Genomic DNA, 18,108 nt, shown 5'->3' on the forward strand with positions numbered 1-18,108 from the left:
AAAAGCTCATTAAAATGCTAAGGGGTGTGTCCACATTATGACGCATTTTATTGTGTGTCGAGCATTAATTACGTATTTATAATAAGTTATTAAGACGACAGTGATATTTTATTTATTCAAACATCTCTGATGTTTGTATGATTGTGAGAGAAGCTAGATAAAAAGGTTTTTTTCACCTGGTTAGCTTTGGGCAACAAAACTACTTGACTGAGTTCAGGTAAAGACGTTGAACAGCTAGCATCATTTCAAAAACATTAACCAGAAATAACAGAGCCTGTCTAAAGGCACTCTTTGAATTGTCTTATAATGGTATAAGGTTGCAGAATGAAGTTTTAAAAAGGCTTTGCTGTGTTGCTATCGGCTTAAGATGGAATAACATGAAAATAAATTTAGAACATATCCACATACAACTGCAGCAGGTAATGAATAAAGCAATGATTAGCATGACAAGATAAATGGAATTTTTAAATCTCACATGCAAAGTACGTGGTGTTAGAAAAATGCAGCACAGCTGGGCCTCGGGCTGTATAACAATGAAAGAGTTAACATATTCAAATTCACGGGTGTGTGTTTGAAGGAAGGACGCCTTGGAGAGACCTCATGCAGAGAAAATGTGTGAAGGTCTGGGAACTGACTGAGGAGCAGATAACGAAAGGTTGCTGGCACATGTGGGCTTGTAATTGAAATGGAGAAACTGCAGTGGGGTAGAGAAAGAGCAAGCTGCTTTTGAAATACTGACTTATAGCTCCTTAAATACCTGCAAAGTGTCTTTTTTTTAAAGCATTGAGAACTTCAAGGAAATGATATAAAGCTAAAGAAGAGGCCTACAGTCAAATATTTAAAAATACTACAACAACAAACATAACTAATACAAAATGTGTTATGGTCAATCTTAAATTCGATTTGATTATTTTAATAAAGCACCAAGAACTGTATATACAAACATTTCTGAATGTAAATATGGGAGTTTTATTATAATAACTTGATAAGGAGCCATTTCTATTACAGAGACATAAACAGCATATTGCTTAAATTGGAAAAGCTAGCTGCTCCATCTGTTAGACATATGATTGTTTGTAATGATGGTGGGTCCTTGTATAACATATGAACTGTGGCAAGACATCACCTTCTTTTATAAATTAATCCACTACATACTTTCCTAAAGAAGGGAAAGAAAGAAAGCAATGAAACAGCATTCCTTAGTTTTTAGAGAATTCCACCAGCTCTTATGGCCATGCAGATAATTCCAGGTCATGACAATTATCTAGGAACCTTCCTAAATAAAATTCATTAAGAGTCTGATCAATTCTATAAGTGAGTGTTTTCACAGCGGAAGAGAAAGAGCACACCAGAAAGAAAAGGAGGGCAGGCTTACACCCGTGACTCTAACAGCTTCTACTTCAACTGTATATAGAACATCGACATAACCACTAACCACCACAAAGTTACGTGTGCAGGGTTATTCTGACTATGAAACCAATAGAAACAATTAGCTGTAGCTAATGACTCTAACAGCTAACCCTAGCTCACCCTGGTTTGTCTTCCTTTTCTGATGAGCACAAATAATCATCTTCTCTGTCTTGAAACCAGAACAGTAGCAACTAAAGTTGAAAAAAATGCATCAGGAAAGTATTTACGGGGGTCATAAGTCAAGGGATCGAAGAGCCATTTTCCACTTACAAGAGTTGCTGCTTGCTGGCCACTAGCTAAATCATATATGAGTGTTGTGGTGCTACAGAGCTTGTGGGAACCTGGATGGATCGTGAGTGACTGGGAGAGGTTAGGAAATGTACAGGCCTGTGCAGAGTCTATTGGAATACTAGTGGCACTTAAAGGTAGGGATAGTTGAGGCAAACAAAGCAAAACACCCCATTTCAACAGTGTTAACTGAAGAACATGAACTGGGCACCACTGTGGGGTTGTTATGGTCCCCATCACACGTAGAAATAAGGACCAACTCAATAGAATGAGTTATGAATGACCAATGGAGGGCAGCAATATGCATTTGCTCCACACTTCTGGACAAATTTCAAAAGAACAAAGAAGATAGAATGATGAACGCTTTGGAGATATAAGTTGGTGCATTCCTCATTACTTTAATATTTTAGATTACTAGACACTATTTTTAAGATGGAACAAACTTTTTCAGGATTAAATGTTTTCATTTTGTTGGTTGTTTTTTTCTGGTAAAAATCTAAAAAAAAGAAGAAGCTGTGTAGTAGTTCTTACAAGCCAAACAATACCAAAGACAAACCCTGCTGCTAATGAGGTGAGTTAGATTTCCATGGCTCTGCGCAGAGGCACTCCCACAAGGCGGTGCGCTGTTCAGGCCAGCATCATGCGTTCATCTGCACACAGATGCTGCTGTGAACTTAACTCGACTGTTGCTTATGTTGCCAGAAGGGATCTCGCTCTCCATCCATGGTTGTCCTCAGGATAAGAAATGTGCACAAAAGGAAATATGCACTCATCTGCCTGTGCATTGCTGGATTCATCATGTACAGATATCTCGGGTAAGTTCTTAAATTGTTACATATGTTTCAGTAAGAGGCTGTTATTTTCCCCTCTAATGCAACAATTCAGCTTGATGTAGTTTTCACAGACACACATTTCAAATAGTCTCAATAGTAATATCGTTTGTGTGGCTACTATAACAGTACAACAGTGTCACTGTATTACACACAGTTGTCATAAGAAACTTTATTTATTTTGGGAAGTGAATAATAAGAAACTAATGGATGATAAAGAAAATGTAAAAGAAGCCCATATGAGTTTACTGAAGTCTGATGTCCTCCTGCTCAACTCAAGACATCTGCAGATTCCTGCCAAGCATGTCATGTGGTCAGTTAGGGTACAATAGCCTATGTTAGGCATTAAGTGACTGTGACACACTGAGTGGAACTCCTCTTCCAGCATGCCAGGCAGGGGGAGGAGGATGAGCCGAAAGGTCGGCTTGTGTGCCAACACGTCCCAGTTTACCCTCGAGGGAGAGCCCTTCCGCATCATTGGGGGATCCATCCACTATTTCCGTGTGCCCAGGGCCTACTGGAGGGACCGCCTGATGAAGATGAAAGCCTGTGGGATTAATACCCTCACTACGTACGAACACCGCTCCAGTGATTGAGTTTAGAATCACAAGCACTGTCACTGCTGAATGTTAACTGTGGACGCCCTCCATCCTTGCAGATACGTGCCGTGGAATCTGCACCAGCCGGAAAGGGGGGTTTTTAACTTCCAGACACAGCTGGATTTAGAGTAAGGAGAATTTTCTTTCATGATTAATCACCACACAGCATCCTTCACACCATCTTCCTAGCTTCTCTAACAATATTACCTGGTCTAAGGTATTTTGGGAATATTCTTCATTTTCTCCTCATCATCTAAGTCCTCAGTGCTCAGGGGAGAAGCTAGAGGCAGAGAGTCCCACCTGACAACAGCAGCATCTCCATAACAAAAGCAGCTTATCGAGCAATTAACCGCACAGTGATGATAAGCGAAGAGAGGTCCCGCCTCTGCCAGTGCTGTTGCCAGGCACTTTTCAAACTCACCAAACAATGAGAAATGGAGCCTCACTGTGAGTCTGAACTTTGGGTTTGCACAGAAAAAAGTTGCTTGTTGATTTTCTCTTCTGTCTGGATTTCAGAGCCTATATCAGTCTTGCAGCCGAGATGGAACTGTGGGTGATTTTGCGTCCAGGGCCCTACATTTCCTCTGAGCTGGACCTAGGAGGACTGCCGAGGTAGTCATGGTGTTCTCTGTATGTAGGTTTATGCAGAAATTCAGAATTTTTTGTGTGTATATTCATATGGTATGAAAAGGGACGTTAGTTTAAACTGCAAGTGTACTCAGTGCCTGTCCTGAGTAAATAGATTTTTGTATTTAAGTGAATTTAACCCGACAGCACAAGAGTTACTTGATCTAACGCACAAAGTGCCATTTTTGCTTTCTGAATGAAATCAGGGTGGAGGAGTCGCATCTTGTTTAAAGTGAAGGCTTGCTCAGTGTCTCAAGCTTTGTCCAGTATTTTAGACTCACTGTGACTCTGTTGTTAAGTGTTAACTGAGCATGTTTTCTATGTCTTTGCAGCTGGCTCCTCCAAGACAGCAGCATGAGACTGCGGACGACGTACCCAGGGTTCATTCAGGCTGTCAACACTTTTTTTGACAAGCTGATACCAAAACTGGTTCCATTGCAGGTCAGGCTGGAAACATACCAGCTGAAACAGAGTTTGTTAATCTTTTTAATAAAAGAAATGCTTGTTTGTGTTTTTTTAGTTCAAGAAAGGAGGTCCAATCATTGCAGTGCAAGTGGAAAACGAGTATGGCTCCTTTGGAAAGGATCAGAGTTATATGCTCTTCATTAAAGAGGTGACTACACATGAAACTTGATGGGATGAAACGGATCGATAGGATTATTTTCACTTCTTCCTTTGTGTTTTATTTTGAAAGGCTCTGCAGTCCAGAGGGATCAGCGAACTGCTGCTCACATCAGACAAGCACAACACGTTAAAGTCTGGGGGTGTGGATGGAGGTATATTAATAATTACACACCTAAACATAAACACGCACACACAGAGTTGACCTAATCTCTTGTAGCCCTCAGGACAGTGAAGCTTCAGAAGCTAAATCAGAGAAACATCCAGGAGCTGACTGCTATCCAGGTGAGTCTCACCTTTCCACATCACTTGTATCCATCACTGATGATAGTAAGGAGATGCAAGCTGACTGTGTGCGTGCTGCTTTTCAGCCCAACAACCCCACCATGGTGATGGATTACTGGACCGGCTGGTATGATATCTGGGGAGAGCTCCACCATGTGCTGCCCCCAGAGGGTAAGGAGGGTTCTCTGTGCTGCTAATGGCATGTTGCTCCCCTGCTATTCATAATCAACCTGGGTGGTCTAACAATGGAGTGTCGCTCAAGGGAGTTTTCATACTTCAGCGAGGTGGTGAAAGAAGCGTACACATCCTTCTCTTAGTATCTATGAAAGCCACATAGTGATCTGACAATGTTACATTAGCAAAAAACAAGCATAAAGTGTCTTGTGCAAATTAAATTCTTCTTATATTTTATAAAATGTAAAGAAAAATATTGTGGAAATCATTGCCTGTAGTTATTTTATTAGTCTTTCATTATTTTTTTACATTTTGTTGTGCAGTTTGTGCAGTGAAATACAAAACAGTCTAAATCTCTTGCTTCATAAACCAAATTTGGAAACAGAAATATGTTGTTTTTTTTTATAATTACTGCTTTAAAGCAAATTTGTTTTAAAAACAGTCTTTTACATCAACCCAACCAGTAAACATGGAAAACCTGCATGTGAAAAGAAATTTGGATACAGAAATCTATACTCTTACTTTACGAATACTTTGCTAACCCTTGAAAAAAATACATATATGGATAAAACCAACCAAAGGGTAGCGTTATTGTCTGGCCCCTCTCATACGTCTTTCTCACTACTGCTAATCTATCTCCAGTTCCTCTAATCTGCTGTAAATGTGCTTTCTTTCTCACCCCAGTGTAGATTTTTGCATGAGAAATGGCAGCTAAATGCCCACAGTGGACATGCAAATGTCAGGGTCATGCTGCTTTTGAATGAGTCACTTACGTATTTAATGAAATGAGTCAGAAGACAGTCAGAAGAGTTCGGGATTTAAAATTTGTATTTGCATGAATCCATTATTCTAAACACTGTGAACATGTTGCATTTCTTGTCAGATATGGTATCCACTGTAAGGGAAGTTCTGAGGAGAGGCATGTCTGTCAACTTGTACATGTTCCACGGAGGATCCAGTTTTGGCTTCATGAGTGGAGCACTTGCCGATCCCTCATACAGAGCTTTAGTCCCCAGCTATGGTTGGTTCCTTTGTACTGTGAGCTCAGTCTCAAATAGACTCTCATGCAAATTCACAAAGATCTTTCAGTGATTAATAACTGCCATATCAGAGCTGGACTATATTGTGTTCTGTACTGTTGACCTTAACAACCAGCAGGTGGCAGCAAATGACAGTTTTCGCACACTGTTGATGTTCTGCAGATTATGACGCTCCTCTGTCTGAATCTGGGGAATACACTTCAAAGTACCATCTTCTCAGGGATTTACTTTCTCGATACAAAAACAGTAAGAAAAACATGAGATATGTAGCACATTGTTACGTTCAGTTACTGACTTCTTTGCCTGACTGGATTTGACCTCTCTGTGCAGCAGGAGGCTCTGACAGTCTCCCGGACATGCCAGTCCTGCATTACAGGGAGGCTTACGAACCAGCTATTATGTACCAGCACCTTTCATTATGGGATGCTTTAAGCTTCACAGAAGGAGTATGTTTATGTGAGATTATCTGTAACGTACATATCCTGCAATGTAAAGAATTTTTGCTTTTCAGACAGCTCAACTGTTTCAATTGTCTCTGCAGCCATTTAAGTCCGCCAAACCAGTAAACATGGAAAATCTACCTGTGAACAACAGAAATGGACAGTCCTATGGCTACACTCTGTATGAGACTATTATCACGAGGGGAGGGCTGTTACAGTCAGGGGACAATGTCAGAGACCGTGCCCTGGTGAGTTAATGCACACTATACATGTGCATGATATTTATCCATAAGCTAATTGCTTAGCTTCCATAATGTGTTTGTAGCTGCTGAAATTAAAAACTAGGAAGTTATGTCTTGCTGCTAAAAGATATATTCCTGTGAAATATAAACTTAGTGGCATATGATAGTCAGCATAGAAAAATTGCAAATATGGGAAAACAGCTAATTTGACTCTGTCCAAGGGTAAAAAAAAATCTTCCTAATAGCTAATTCATTACATTTTTAAATATTGTTTATAAAATCCACAGCAAATAAATAAATAATTAGAAAAAATTATTCGTTCTTGCTGAAAATTTGAACAATCAATTATAAAGCAGAAGCCAGAGGACAGTTAACCTAGCTGGACGTCTGTTAAGACCAAGCTATTCATTCCTAAAAAACACAATCAGTGACTTCATGGTAACCTGAGTGCTGTGATTGCTTTGGTCACTATTGCCAGGGCCACCTGTAGTTTGTACTGAGATGCTGACTTGTCTGCAAACACTACCTCTGAGTGGTCAGCTAGCACATGTTGGGGAAAATACATTTTATACATTTTCCTCTAGAGTTTGCCACTTTAGCCCTGCGTGACTGAGGTCTTAGCAGAGCAAAAACAGTGGGAAACAGTGACTCTGTCCAAGCATTACAGAAAATCTTCAGACAGTTCACTCATTATTACTCAAGATTACAAAATCTTATAGTTCCATTAAAGGCTGCATGCATATATTTCAGTTGTGAATTGTTTCACCACAGCTTACTTCAGTTACGACATCAGAACTGCTTGCGTTATTAAACAACTGAACAAATGTGATCAAATGTCACGCTGAAGTTATAAACCTAAACTAGTCTGCTGACCATCTTCATGAGTTCTTATGTATTGTTTACAGCGCTCTGCTCCGTGGATGTCTTTTCCAGTTTTTTTCTCTCTCATTTTCATTTGTTCCTGTGGGATAGTTGCCCGCTCTGTCTCTACACTTGATAGGCTTCTCTCCCTCACATATTCTCTGGTGAATTTTAAATTCTACCAATTTTCACAAAGTTAATGTCAGCCACAGCTATGTCTGACAGCTCAGATGCAGTGCAGGATTGAGCCGAGGAGCACTGCTTTATGACAAACTATTCCACTGTGTAAATCTGAGATTTGTGCTCCTACGGTGTGCAGAAAATCTTTAGACAGTTCACTCATCATCTCTTTTTTTCCCCCCAAAAAAAAAAAAAGATTTCAAAATCTTGTAATTCCATTATAGTTCCTGACCTGTCTGGATATTTCAGTTGTGCAAATTACCATTGTTTATATATATAACATATAATGCAAGCTATTTATTAAAGTAAGCATTAATTGGATCAGTCAAAGCTGAGCACACTGCTAAAACCTTGGCTCTGTCCTCGACCTGCATGCTGACAGAGTTCCTTTCGGCTCAGTCTATTATTTAATTGAAACCAAACAGAAGTGAACTGAACAGTGTTTTTAGAAACATACATAGAGACTGGAACAAAATGTAAACATCTCTCTGGTAAATAATGTTTAGTGTTCTTCTGCACATCATGCAGGTCACATGGTTTCAGGTTTATACAGTGTTATGGTTTATCATAACGGAGCTCTTCTCTGGATAAACCTGAGATCCACCTGAGTCTCAGACCTCAAACTCACACAGTTTTAGCACTTTCATAGATAAGCTGACCCCATAGAAAACTATACTGATTCTTCTTCAGCTTCTATTCATTTCTCTACGTTGTCACACTGTTTTCATAAAGAACCATGTGTATAGCATTAGCTTAAATTGTATTATTTTTGTCAGACCCTCACTCGCTTCTTTTGCACTCCCTCATCACAGGCCATTATTTTTTAGACACTAATTTGTACACCTCTTGTCAGGTAATTACTAAAATGAGCTGACTGCATCTTTGGATATAAAGATAGCTCAATGTTTGCATCACCCTATGATCTTTCCACTTCCATGGACACACTTTTGCAAATGCATCATCATGCTACTTTGCCCTACAGCACTGACACTCTGCCTTTTTGGTAAGCCCTAAAAGAGAGTTTTACACTGGCACAGATATTAGCAGATCTGGCTTGAGATATTAACCTGACAGGTTTGACCATTCATGCTGTCTTTACCAATTTTATTGCATGAAATGCTCTTAAAGTGAGATCTAAATTTCAACCAATTAAACTTCAGCTTAAGTGGATATTTCATTCCTCAAAGAAAAAGGGGCGGAGCGTTGCTCTGGTGCCTTCCAGCAGGACACAGTTTATTAAACTAAATTACTACACTTATTTGACGCTAATGTTTTTACTCCAGGTGTTCGTAGACAGAAGCTACATTGGCCTTTTCAAGCGCCGGAGTCTGGAGCTGGCGGTTCCTGATGGTAAGGTATGGCATCAAGTTGAACAGTGGAGGGAAAGGCTTCATTCAATGTGATGGATGCTGGAGAGGCTTCTGTTTGGCTGTTAAAACTATCAAAAAACATAAATGTGATTGATCCCTACAGGGACGTCGTACCTTAAGTTTATTGGTGGAGAACTGTGGACGAGTTCACCAGGGAAGGGAGCTTGACAAGCAACGTAAAGGTGATTGACTGAAATTTTTGCTGTTCATCGCTCTGCCTGCTTTTAAATCACTCGAGCAATCAGTGTGTAGAGCGCAAGCCAATTTCGATTTGTGTTTTTGCAGGACTAGTGGGAGACATTTTATTAAACAATATCCCCTTGAGAGATTTTACAATATACAGCCTGGATATGAAACCCAGCTTCATTGATAGGTTTGTAGACTTTATTAAATCTAATACGCTGCATATTTCTTGCTTTTGTCTGTAATAGTGTGTTTGATGTGGCCTTATTTCAGTCTTTATCAAGCACCCTGGAAAAGTCTTTCTGAAACCCCCAGCTTCCCTGGATTTTTCATGGGCAGACTGTTTGCATATGGGTATCCAAGTGACACGTTTGTGAAGCTGCCAGTAAGTGAACTGAAATATAAACAGCTATGTTAAAAATAAGTAAATGACATTTAAATAAACGGAAAAGACTAATCACATGGAAAAATCATGTTCGTTACACCTTGAAATCCAATAAATTAGAAGAAGGAATTCCGATGACTGAAACCTCTTTGTGGAGTAACAGGTGGAAACTGACTTTTAAATGTCTGTCATTAGGACCTTTTGTGCTTTTTCCGATTGAAGTGTCTGCCTGTGAGTCTTCAATCTGGAAAAGGGTATAAAAAGCTCTTCAAATTATTTGAAATAACAAAATTAACTGTAAAGAAAATCAAATTACTGCCAGTTCACCGCTGGGTAGCTTGCAGGCATTGATTCAACTTCGCATTCTTCAGCATCGCTTGAATATACAGTAATGTGAATCAGTTTATCTGAAAAGTGAGCTGAAAGTGGACCTTTTTGAAAGGATAATGATCCGAAGCACATTCGTGAAAGAATGGAATGAAAGAAGAAATGGAAGGTCATGCAATGACTTAGTTGAAAAAAATAAAACCTTCAGTATCATTGAAATGTTGAATGGGCATTTAAACCAAGGAGAATAATTTTTGCAGTAGAAGTAATTTTACAGGGAAGAGAGTTTAGAAAGCAGGTGTCAGATACTGGTGGACGGATATTGGCACTCCTACAAGGAGTGCCACTCCTACAAGGAGTGCCAATGGAGGCAAAATGAGCTTCTGATACCGTGGGTGTAATTTCTTTTATTTTAAAAAGAAGAATATTAAATCTTATTCACCGAATCATTGAAGAATTACCATTTGTGCTGTCCTTCAAGTACTATAAAACATCTTTTGTCTGTGGGATTTTTAAAATAGTCAAATGTTTCCTCATCTAAATATGTTTAAAAAATACATAAAGAAGCCAGGTGTGTTTATACTTATTTTTTAATTTGTTTTAAAAAATGTATGTATCTGGGATCCGCAGGGCTGGGAGAAAGGTGTTGTGTTTATCAATGGGTTCAACCTTGGGCGCTACTGGTCCATTGGCCCCCAGCAGACTCTCTACCTCCCAGGTCCTTTTCTCAACAGTGGAATCAATCAGGTATAGCTGTTCGGAAACAAATGATGAATTATGATGATTGTAGCACTGTGTTGGTCTGTAAGCAATTATCATTCTACCTTTCTTGTAGGTCCTTAACTTCATAGTCATGCAAAAAACCTCCACAAAGCTTCATCGATCATTGGCGATGATGTTATGTGTAGGCAGAAAGATGATTGGTTTAAAGGTTTGCTACAATAGGAAATAGATGACAAAGGAGTTCTTAAAAAAGTATAAGACAGAATATAGACCATATGTAAAAGATGGTTGCAGCCACTATGATGTTACCCAGGGATGGATCTGATTGTGTAACCATCTGCTCATAACTACAACATAACTTGAGAATGATAGCAATACTCAGAGTAAAATTGTAGTTTGACTAAAATATGAAGTGTAATAGTTGTTGTGCCACACAGGTTACAATGTGTCTTATTTTCCCTGTTTCCATATTTTCGCATCTAATGTGACGGTACAAGGACATACTTCACTTCCATCTCATCCCATCTTTCTACACAACTAAATTAGTTCTGATTGGATCTCTCTCTCTCTCTAGAATATCTTCATCCCATTTTTATTCATTGATGAAAGTGTCAAGAGATATCATCTTAAAATGTTTTGTCCCTGTGACTTTAGCTTTTATGCAGTTATTGTCTTGTTTTTGTCAGAAAAAAGGTTGTTGACAAAAAATATGATGAAAATTTTTGGTTGACAAAATTAACACTGCTTACTTGCTCTCTCTTCTCTAGTGTTAGATGAGAAGACTGATGATATTAGCGTGTTTAGGTTTTACAAGGCTTCCAATAGCTTACCCCAGCCTAGCATCGCCATAGCTAATTTACATGCTGTTTGTTGTATGTTTCATTCATATTTGCTTGTAAGATGATTTTGTTACCTACTGGGCGACTCAGGTTAGCCGTTTCCTCCTCTTCACACTCTTTATGCTAAATATCTGCTGGCTCTAGCTTTGTAAAGTGCTGTATTGTTAATTTATTTTTTTGTACTATAATTGCAAAACCAAAACCAAACAAATCTCTAACACCTGTCTGTTTTTTTTCACACTCAAATAAATTAGGTCATTGTGTTTGAGGAACAAGAGGGAGACTTCAAGGTCCACTTTGAGGATGAGGCTGATCTTGGCATGGCTGCTGACATCCAGTGAACGACATGACATCACAATTCCAATGTTTGTGTGTTTGTGTATGTGTGTATGTATGTAAAATTTGCATATTTTTTTATATTACTGAGTGCTTATCATATCAGGAGGAATTGAAATACAGGGAAACAATAAATTCTGTCAAATGCAATAAATTCCACCTACATATATATTGGGGGCTCGTCCGGGATTCATTTTGAACACGGCACAGTTTAGTCTGGTAGATTTTATAGCTAATCCTACCTTACAATAGCTTGATGTACGTAGGAAATATGATTTATGTGCAATTGCCTCACATTATGAAATCTCTGTGTAAATCTATGAAGAAAAGTGAATTTAGAACTCTGGTTAGAAGGCTGGTTGAAATGGGCGTGTTCCCATTGGAAGTGGATATGGAAGAAGCTGCTTCAGTTTCTGATTCCTCTGATGAGGGTTATGCTGAGGAGGGGATGGGAACAGCTGCCGCTGTCAAACCAGAGAGGGGTAATCCATACACACACACACACACACACACACACATATGTATATATATATATAGACATATTTAGACATGCCTCTTTAAATCAAAGACAGAGTCACGATTGTATGGGAGCAGTTTATAACTATGTACATACAGTACCCTTATTTACAATAAATCTTTACACATACAGCAGAATTATTAAGCAATGATCATGTTCTTACCCGTGAATTTACAGTCTTAGAGTAACGATTTTAGGGAGTCTGGCTGTGGCAGGTGTGGCAGATTGTTAAATCTGTATTGCCTATGTGAATATTCTTGAGTGTGTGTCAAGTAGCAGTTACTGCAATGTCTGAAGCTTAGGTCTGTAAAGGAAAAATCAGCTTCATGAGGCAGTAGTTTGAACACAAGCAACATAGCAGTAACATCAGAACCTAACCTTAAAGTCAAAGTTCAATGTTTCAAGTGTTTTAATGTTTCAAATGTCTCCAAATTAACACTGAGAACTGACTCAACTCTTAAAACGATACAAAGTCATAGAGAACATTTGCATTTTAAAGTGGTGTTACTGCAAGTCAGTGGAGTATGAACTCATAACTCGCAAGGCTTCCATCCACGGTGAGAATAATTAGAATGTATAACACAGCTATTTGAAAGAATGCACTTCTGATTTTCAGAGTAATGGCTTTACATTCCATCGACTCTCACACGTACTGTTCACAACTAACATACGAACGCTACAAATGACTCTGAAACAATAAATAACTGCTAAGAAACCTTCACCCAGTGCAGTCTCAATTAGCTTATGAGGAAGTCTCTGAGTTTGACAGACTAACAGCAATACTGGATCCTCTTTTAAATATGAGTACATGTCAGCGCTGTTACAGCATGTTAAGCTTGTAGTAAATGAATGCGAGAGAGGACACTGCTGTTAATAAGCCACTGCTCCATGTTTTTGTGTGCATGTGTGTCTGTGTGCAGTGTGACAGCTCAGTGTGTGCAAATGTATGTTCAAAAGTAGCAGGGCTCCTAATTAATACTGGGTTCAGTGTTGTACAGTACAAAAAGGGGGAGGGCTCAGATCCCATCAGTGCTCTCTAACAGTCAATGCTGACTCTCTTGAAACAAGGACTTCTTTTATTTCCCTGTGCAGCTCTTTGCCCAACAGCCAGCTCGCATCAAAACAAAAGGGCCCCATTCAGTTCTGATTGGATGGTTGGCTGGTGTTGGCTCTTTATTGCTTGCTGTACCATCTCTTCCTGCAGCTTAAGTCATGTGACATCCCATATCTCAGAGGAGACCTCAGTTGGCAAACTCCTTTCGGTGCTGCTCCAGAACAGACCAGATATTTTTGTGCAGTTGTGCTTTGATACTCTGTGGTTGCTCAAACACACATGGCTTTGCTCTGCCTCTTGAGCTGGACACGTGTACCTTCATGCTAAGCTGTGGTGAAATACAGCTGCTGCGTCCTGGTAATATTTTTGGCCGTGACCGTTGCTTTTCGGAGGTTGGTTTGAATCCAGGGAGAGTTCAGTAGAAACGTTCCTCCCCTGAAACAAAAAAGTTTACACTTAATAAGTGCTATCAGGAAAACAAGAAAATGAATTATTAGCCACAATAGAGGCTACGTAAAGCTTTATCAATGCAATATGATGTCCAAAATATACTCCCAAATTTCCAGCATGGCAGTGGCATGCAAACCGACTTCCATGTGTCATGAGAAAACTCAGATTTTATGTCATGTTTTTAATTACAGGTTCTACCAAACACTGTTTTTATATTATCCCTTTTAAAAAAAAGAATATAGCAATATAATCTGTGTGCACAGGCTTTAAATGACCTGTTTCTAATCTTGTAACTTATTTGTTTTTATAAGTAATCCATAACTTGTCCAATGACAGGCTCACTGGTTTATCACAGGGCTGATTATTTGCCATTGCATAGAAAAGAATTGCCTTGGGGAATTTTTGTAAGATGACAGAGATCCTGTCTGTAGGTGCTCATAAAGAATCATAAATATGACATTAAAATCACTTATAAAAATTACAGGTTTATTTTTATATGATAGTCATAAGTGCAAATGATTCCCATATTAACAAGCAGTAACTAGTAGTCTCCTTTATGTTTGAAAAAAGATGGAGATGACTGATATTATTATGCAAGAACGGCAACGTTCCATCTTTTCTCTTCTTCTTCTTCTTATATTTTAATAATGTTGAAATTATTACCAGATTTGCATTTATTTACAATCGATTTCTTTGTACTGTGTATGTGCAAAATGCTGACATAGCGTTTTCAACAACACCTGAAGGAGTGTTCATTTAAACGCAATAAATTAGGACTTTTGTGGTGCCAGCTAACATTCAGCATTTGAATGATTGCTGAATGTTCATTAGCTGATCATCTTTCTCATTATCTAGTCTTGGTTGAAAAATAATTTCAATTATATAATAATTTCAAAAAGAAAGTTTCACGCATGTCTGAGACACCATGTCACCATCTGCTGAACAGCCTTCTTAAACATTGGCTTGACAAACTGTGCAGTGTATCAGGGTGCTGGGTCTTTTGAAGTTATTGAGTTTTTGTCACTTTTTCTATTTTAAGGATGGGTGAAGTTAAAGTTTTACAGTCAGCCTTGTTTATGGTTTCTTGCATTAGGTTCCTCTTGTGTCTCCTGTGACAGTCTGTCAGTCCTTTGTGTATGTTTCCTGAGTTATGTCTGTGTCTCCCTCCGTGTCTCGTCTCCCTTTCCTGTTCCCATGTTCCCCTCCTAGTGTTTTATTCCATGTCTTCCCTGCCTGTTATGTGCATGCATGTCTGTTCTTCCCCTGGTCCCAGTGTCAAGCCTGTGTGTTTTAGTCTGTATCACAGTATGTTTCCTGTTTTATTTTGACAGCCTCTCATCCCACGTTCAGTGTGTTCTGTTTCATTTTACCTATGTCATTTTTTTTTTTATTACAAGAACATGGTTGATATTTGTCACTGTGTAGTTGAGCGTCTATCCAGAATACTATGTGTGCAGTTTTTCCCCATCTTTTTTTTTTCTCTCAAGATTTTCTCTCATGATACTGCATCTTTATTGTTTATTTCTTTCAGGGACTGTGTTAATCACACAAACAGAAAAGATGATTTGTGTCAGATTAAGCTACTGACTAATTTATGAGGCTGGCTCAAGCTCTAAATATCACAGGAGAGCTTATGAGAACACAAAATCTCTGCAGGAGCCACTGACTGTAATGTCTCTACATGACTCTTTGCAAAGAATGGAAGACAGACAGCAAATTCCTAGTATCAAGCTGTCTGAACTCGAAACTGAAACTAAGACTGTGCCAGACAAAAAAATACAAAAGAAGAAGCAAAACTGGCTGCTTTGGCTTTTCACCTAACTGGTCTCAACATCGCGTCTTAGAAATCATATTTATATACAACTAAATGTTTATAAGTGCTGAAAAAAACGAAAGAGTTGGGTACGGGAAAAAAATTGTCAGTGAACAAATCACCCCCACTCGGTCGTGGCAGATGGCGCCCCTCCCTGAGCCTGGTTCTGCTGGAGGTTTCTTCCCATTAAATGGGAGTTTTTCCTCCCTACTATTGCCACGTGCTTACTCATAGGGGATCTTCAGATTGTTGGGGCTTTTTAAAAACCAACCACTGACATCAAATTTAGGACTCAGCAATTCATCATAAAGTTGAGGAATCATCCATGTAAAACATATTTGCGAGGGCACTAAGGCTAATCACACACTAATTAGAACAACTGGGATCACATTACGAAAAAGGAAAACAAAATAATGTTTGAAAAACTAGATATGTAATTTTTTCATATAGATTTCAAACAACATACTATTTGATGTCAACATATTTTTGTTACATTTGCAGTGCTCGTTGGTGTTTATGAGTATATCTTTCTGTCTTGCTTCACATTTTACTTCTGCTTGGCTAGCTTTAGCCGTGCTAGCATCAGCACAGGTAGAAACAGATATACATCAGAGAATCAGCCATTTACCAGCCTATCTAAATTCAAAAGGAAAACTATAAAAATAAAAATATACACATATAACATATAGAACATTATTTCATTTTATGCTAAAGTCAATGGTTATCCATTTCAGACAACTCAGAAATGGCTCCAGGGACTCTGTTGTGACAACAAATTTCATCTGATGTTTCTTTATTGAAAGTCTACCCAGTCAGAAATACAAACTGAACAACACACCATAAGTTTACACTCAGCTCAGTGACCTGGGTTCAGTAAATGAAAAGTGGTTTTGTTACATATGCTGACACTGTCCCTCATTTCTTTTCTGACATTCAATCAAGCGACACCGTTACTCTCCACTCACATATTCACATCATACTTTTCTTTTGTATGGACACACTGGCTCTTTCACTTCAGTCACACTGAATGTGTCAGTAGAACAATTTTACATGGTGTAGACAGCAGAAAACAATCCGCTGCATGTGTTTATTAATATATGTTGTCTGATTTGCTTGAGAAAAACAGTGCAAGACATGCAAAGCCCCATGGAATGAACTAGGACACCACGTTGGAGGGTCCCAAAAGTTATAAACCCACATTAGAACCAAGTCAATATAACAATAATCAAGGCAACTTCAGTGATCAACAGTAGTGTGAAAGCTTTAAGAGAATGTGAAGAAACTGCCTTTCAAAATATTTCTATGGGAATAGTTATTACAACCCACAAGAGTTCTATAAGCAAAATATGAATAAAGAAGAAACTCTGCCACATTACAGTTTAATATGTGAATAAAATCAGAATCTATTGATTTGCATGTCAGAAAAATAGAACTCAGAAAACATATCAAATATTTAAACTGAGAGGTTTTGAAAAATATTAGTAAATATTTCTGTTTTTATTTATATTTTTTTTTTAATATTTAATACAGCATATGATTTTTTTAATGTGTTTATAAAAAAAAACTTGGTTTCTAAAAAAAATTTGACTTATGAAACAAGCTGTAATATCTGTGATTCTACGGGTGGGAAAATATAAGAGAAGGGAGCTCATCCAGGTCACTATTTCTGTTTACCTATGGATATGTATCACACGTTTGTCTCAATAGCTGCAAAAATTCTAGAAAACCAAATTTATTGCAAATTTAAGACAAAATTTTTCTTCTTGTGACATCGCCCACAGTCGCTGAATTCCTGTTTTGCGACCTCTAAATGAGCATTCTCTGCCGTGTTGATAGGAACAAACCAGATGTGATGAGAAATGGTGGGTCTGACTGTGAAACTGCATGCTCATTGGAAAATGACTCATGACATTAACCATTAGTGCACAGTTTCATAAAATGGTTAGTCCTCTGTTTTGCCAAATAGACTAAATTTTTATTCAATATGACCTGAAATGAGAAACTAAACCATCAACTTAGCAGGAATGTGTCAACCATTTCTACAGACTTATTCATAAAGACTGAAAATCACAGGTATCACTATCTCGTAACCTTAAGACACAATACAGATAAACTGCCAATGGCAGTAAGAAAACACCGAAAACAGACCAATCTTAACCCAAAAGAATGTCTGAATGAATGTGCCCACAAACGACACATGGTTAATAATTAAAATGTTACAGCTTGTTACTTTCTTTGAAGTAAGTCCTAATGCTGAAGTTAACTGGTACATTGAAATCTTAGTTAACACAAGCGTGACTCCTTTCTGAAGAATTCAAATATTTGATGTTCGGACACCATGAGCTTTTACACTTAAGTTGAAAGATGTGTTACTCATGAATGGCGCTGATAACAATCTGGAGGGGCAAAATAGTATTTGAAGGCTTGCATTTATTAAAATACCACAGAGCTAGGAGAAAAGTAGATACTTGACCTAGAGACAGGGTTTCTATTATGGCTGTCATAAAAAAAAAT

General features: G+C 38.4%; 2 protein-coding genes across 7 annotated transcripts in view; one reads left to right on the plus strand and one right to left on the minus strand.

Moving 5' to 3' along the window:
- The first annotated feature begins 72 nt into the window (after positions 1-72).
- LOC100709839 (beta-galactosidase-1-like protein 2) lies at positions 73-11,910 on the plus strand. Of its 3 annotated transcripts, XM_019363478.2 has the most exons (21): positions 73-217; positions 2,206-2,269; positions 2,401-2,513; positions 2,914-3,099; positions 3,187-3,255; positions 3,644-3,739; positions 4,087-4,195; positions 4,275-4,367; positions 4,449-4,530; positions 4,596-4,660; positions 4,747-4,831; positions 5,718-5,855; positions 6,037-6,120; positions 6,205-6,320; positions 6,416-6,562; positions 8,881-8,952; positions 9,071-9,149; positions 9,253-9,340; positions 9,424-9,535; positions 10,493-10,609; positions 11,679-11,910. In XM_019363478.2, exons 3-21 carry the CDS (start codon positions 2,422-2,424, stop codon positions 11,763-11,765), a joined length of 1,917 nt encoding a protein of 638 aa, XP_019219023.1. In that variant the 5' UTR covers positions 73-217; positions 2,206-2,269; positions 2,401-2,421; the 3' UTR covers positions 11,766-11,910. The 3 variants fall into 3 exon arrangements, with proteins under 3 accessions (XP_019219023.1, XP_005464301.1, XP_005464303.1); XM_005464244.4 differs by lacking the exon at positions 2,206-2,269; XM_005464246.3 differs by lacking the exons at positions 73-217; positions 2,206-2,269 and having other exon boundaries at positions 2,289-2,513; positions 3,386-3,739.
- Positions 11,911-12,340: 430 nt separating this feature from the next.
- b3gat1b (beta-1,3-glucuronyltransferase 1 (glucuronosyltransferase P) b) overlaps positions 12,341-18,108 on the minus strand; it is a 62,563-nt gene continuing 56,795 nt past the window's right edge. For all 4 annotated transcript variants that reach the window (XM_013266655.3, XM_003458969.5, XM_013266653.3 and 1 more), the window contains exon 7: positions 12,341-13,766. The gene's annotated coding sequence lies outside the window, so the exon portion shown is untranslated. The remainder of the gene's footprint in view (positions 13,767-18,108) is intronic.

The sequence above is a fragment of the Oreochromis niloticus genome, linkage group LG10, assembly GCF_001858045.2.
Source record: "Oreochromis niloticus isolate F11D_XX linkage group LG10, O_niloticus_UMD_NMBU, whole genome shotgun sequence".
Classification (NCBI taxonomy): domain Eukaryota; kingdom Metazoa; phylum Chordata; class Actinopteri; order Cichliformes; family Cichlidae; genus Oreochromis; species Oreochromis niloticus.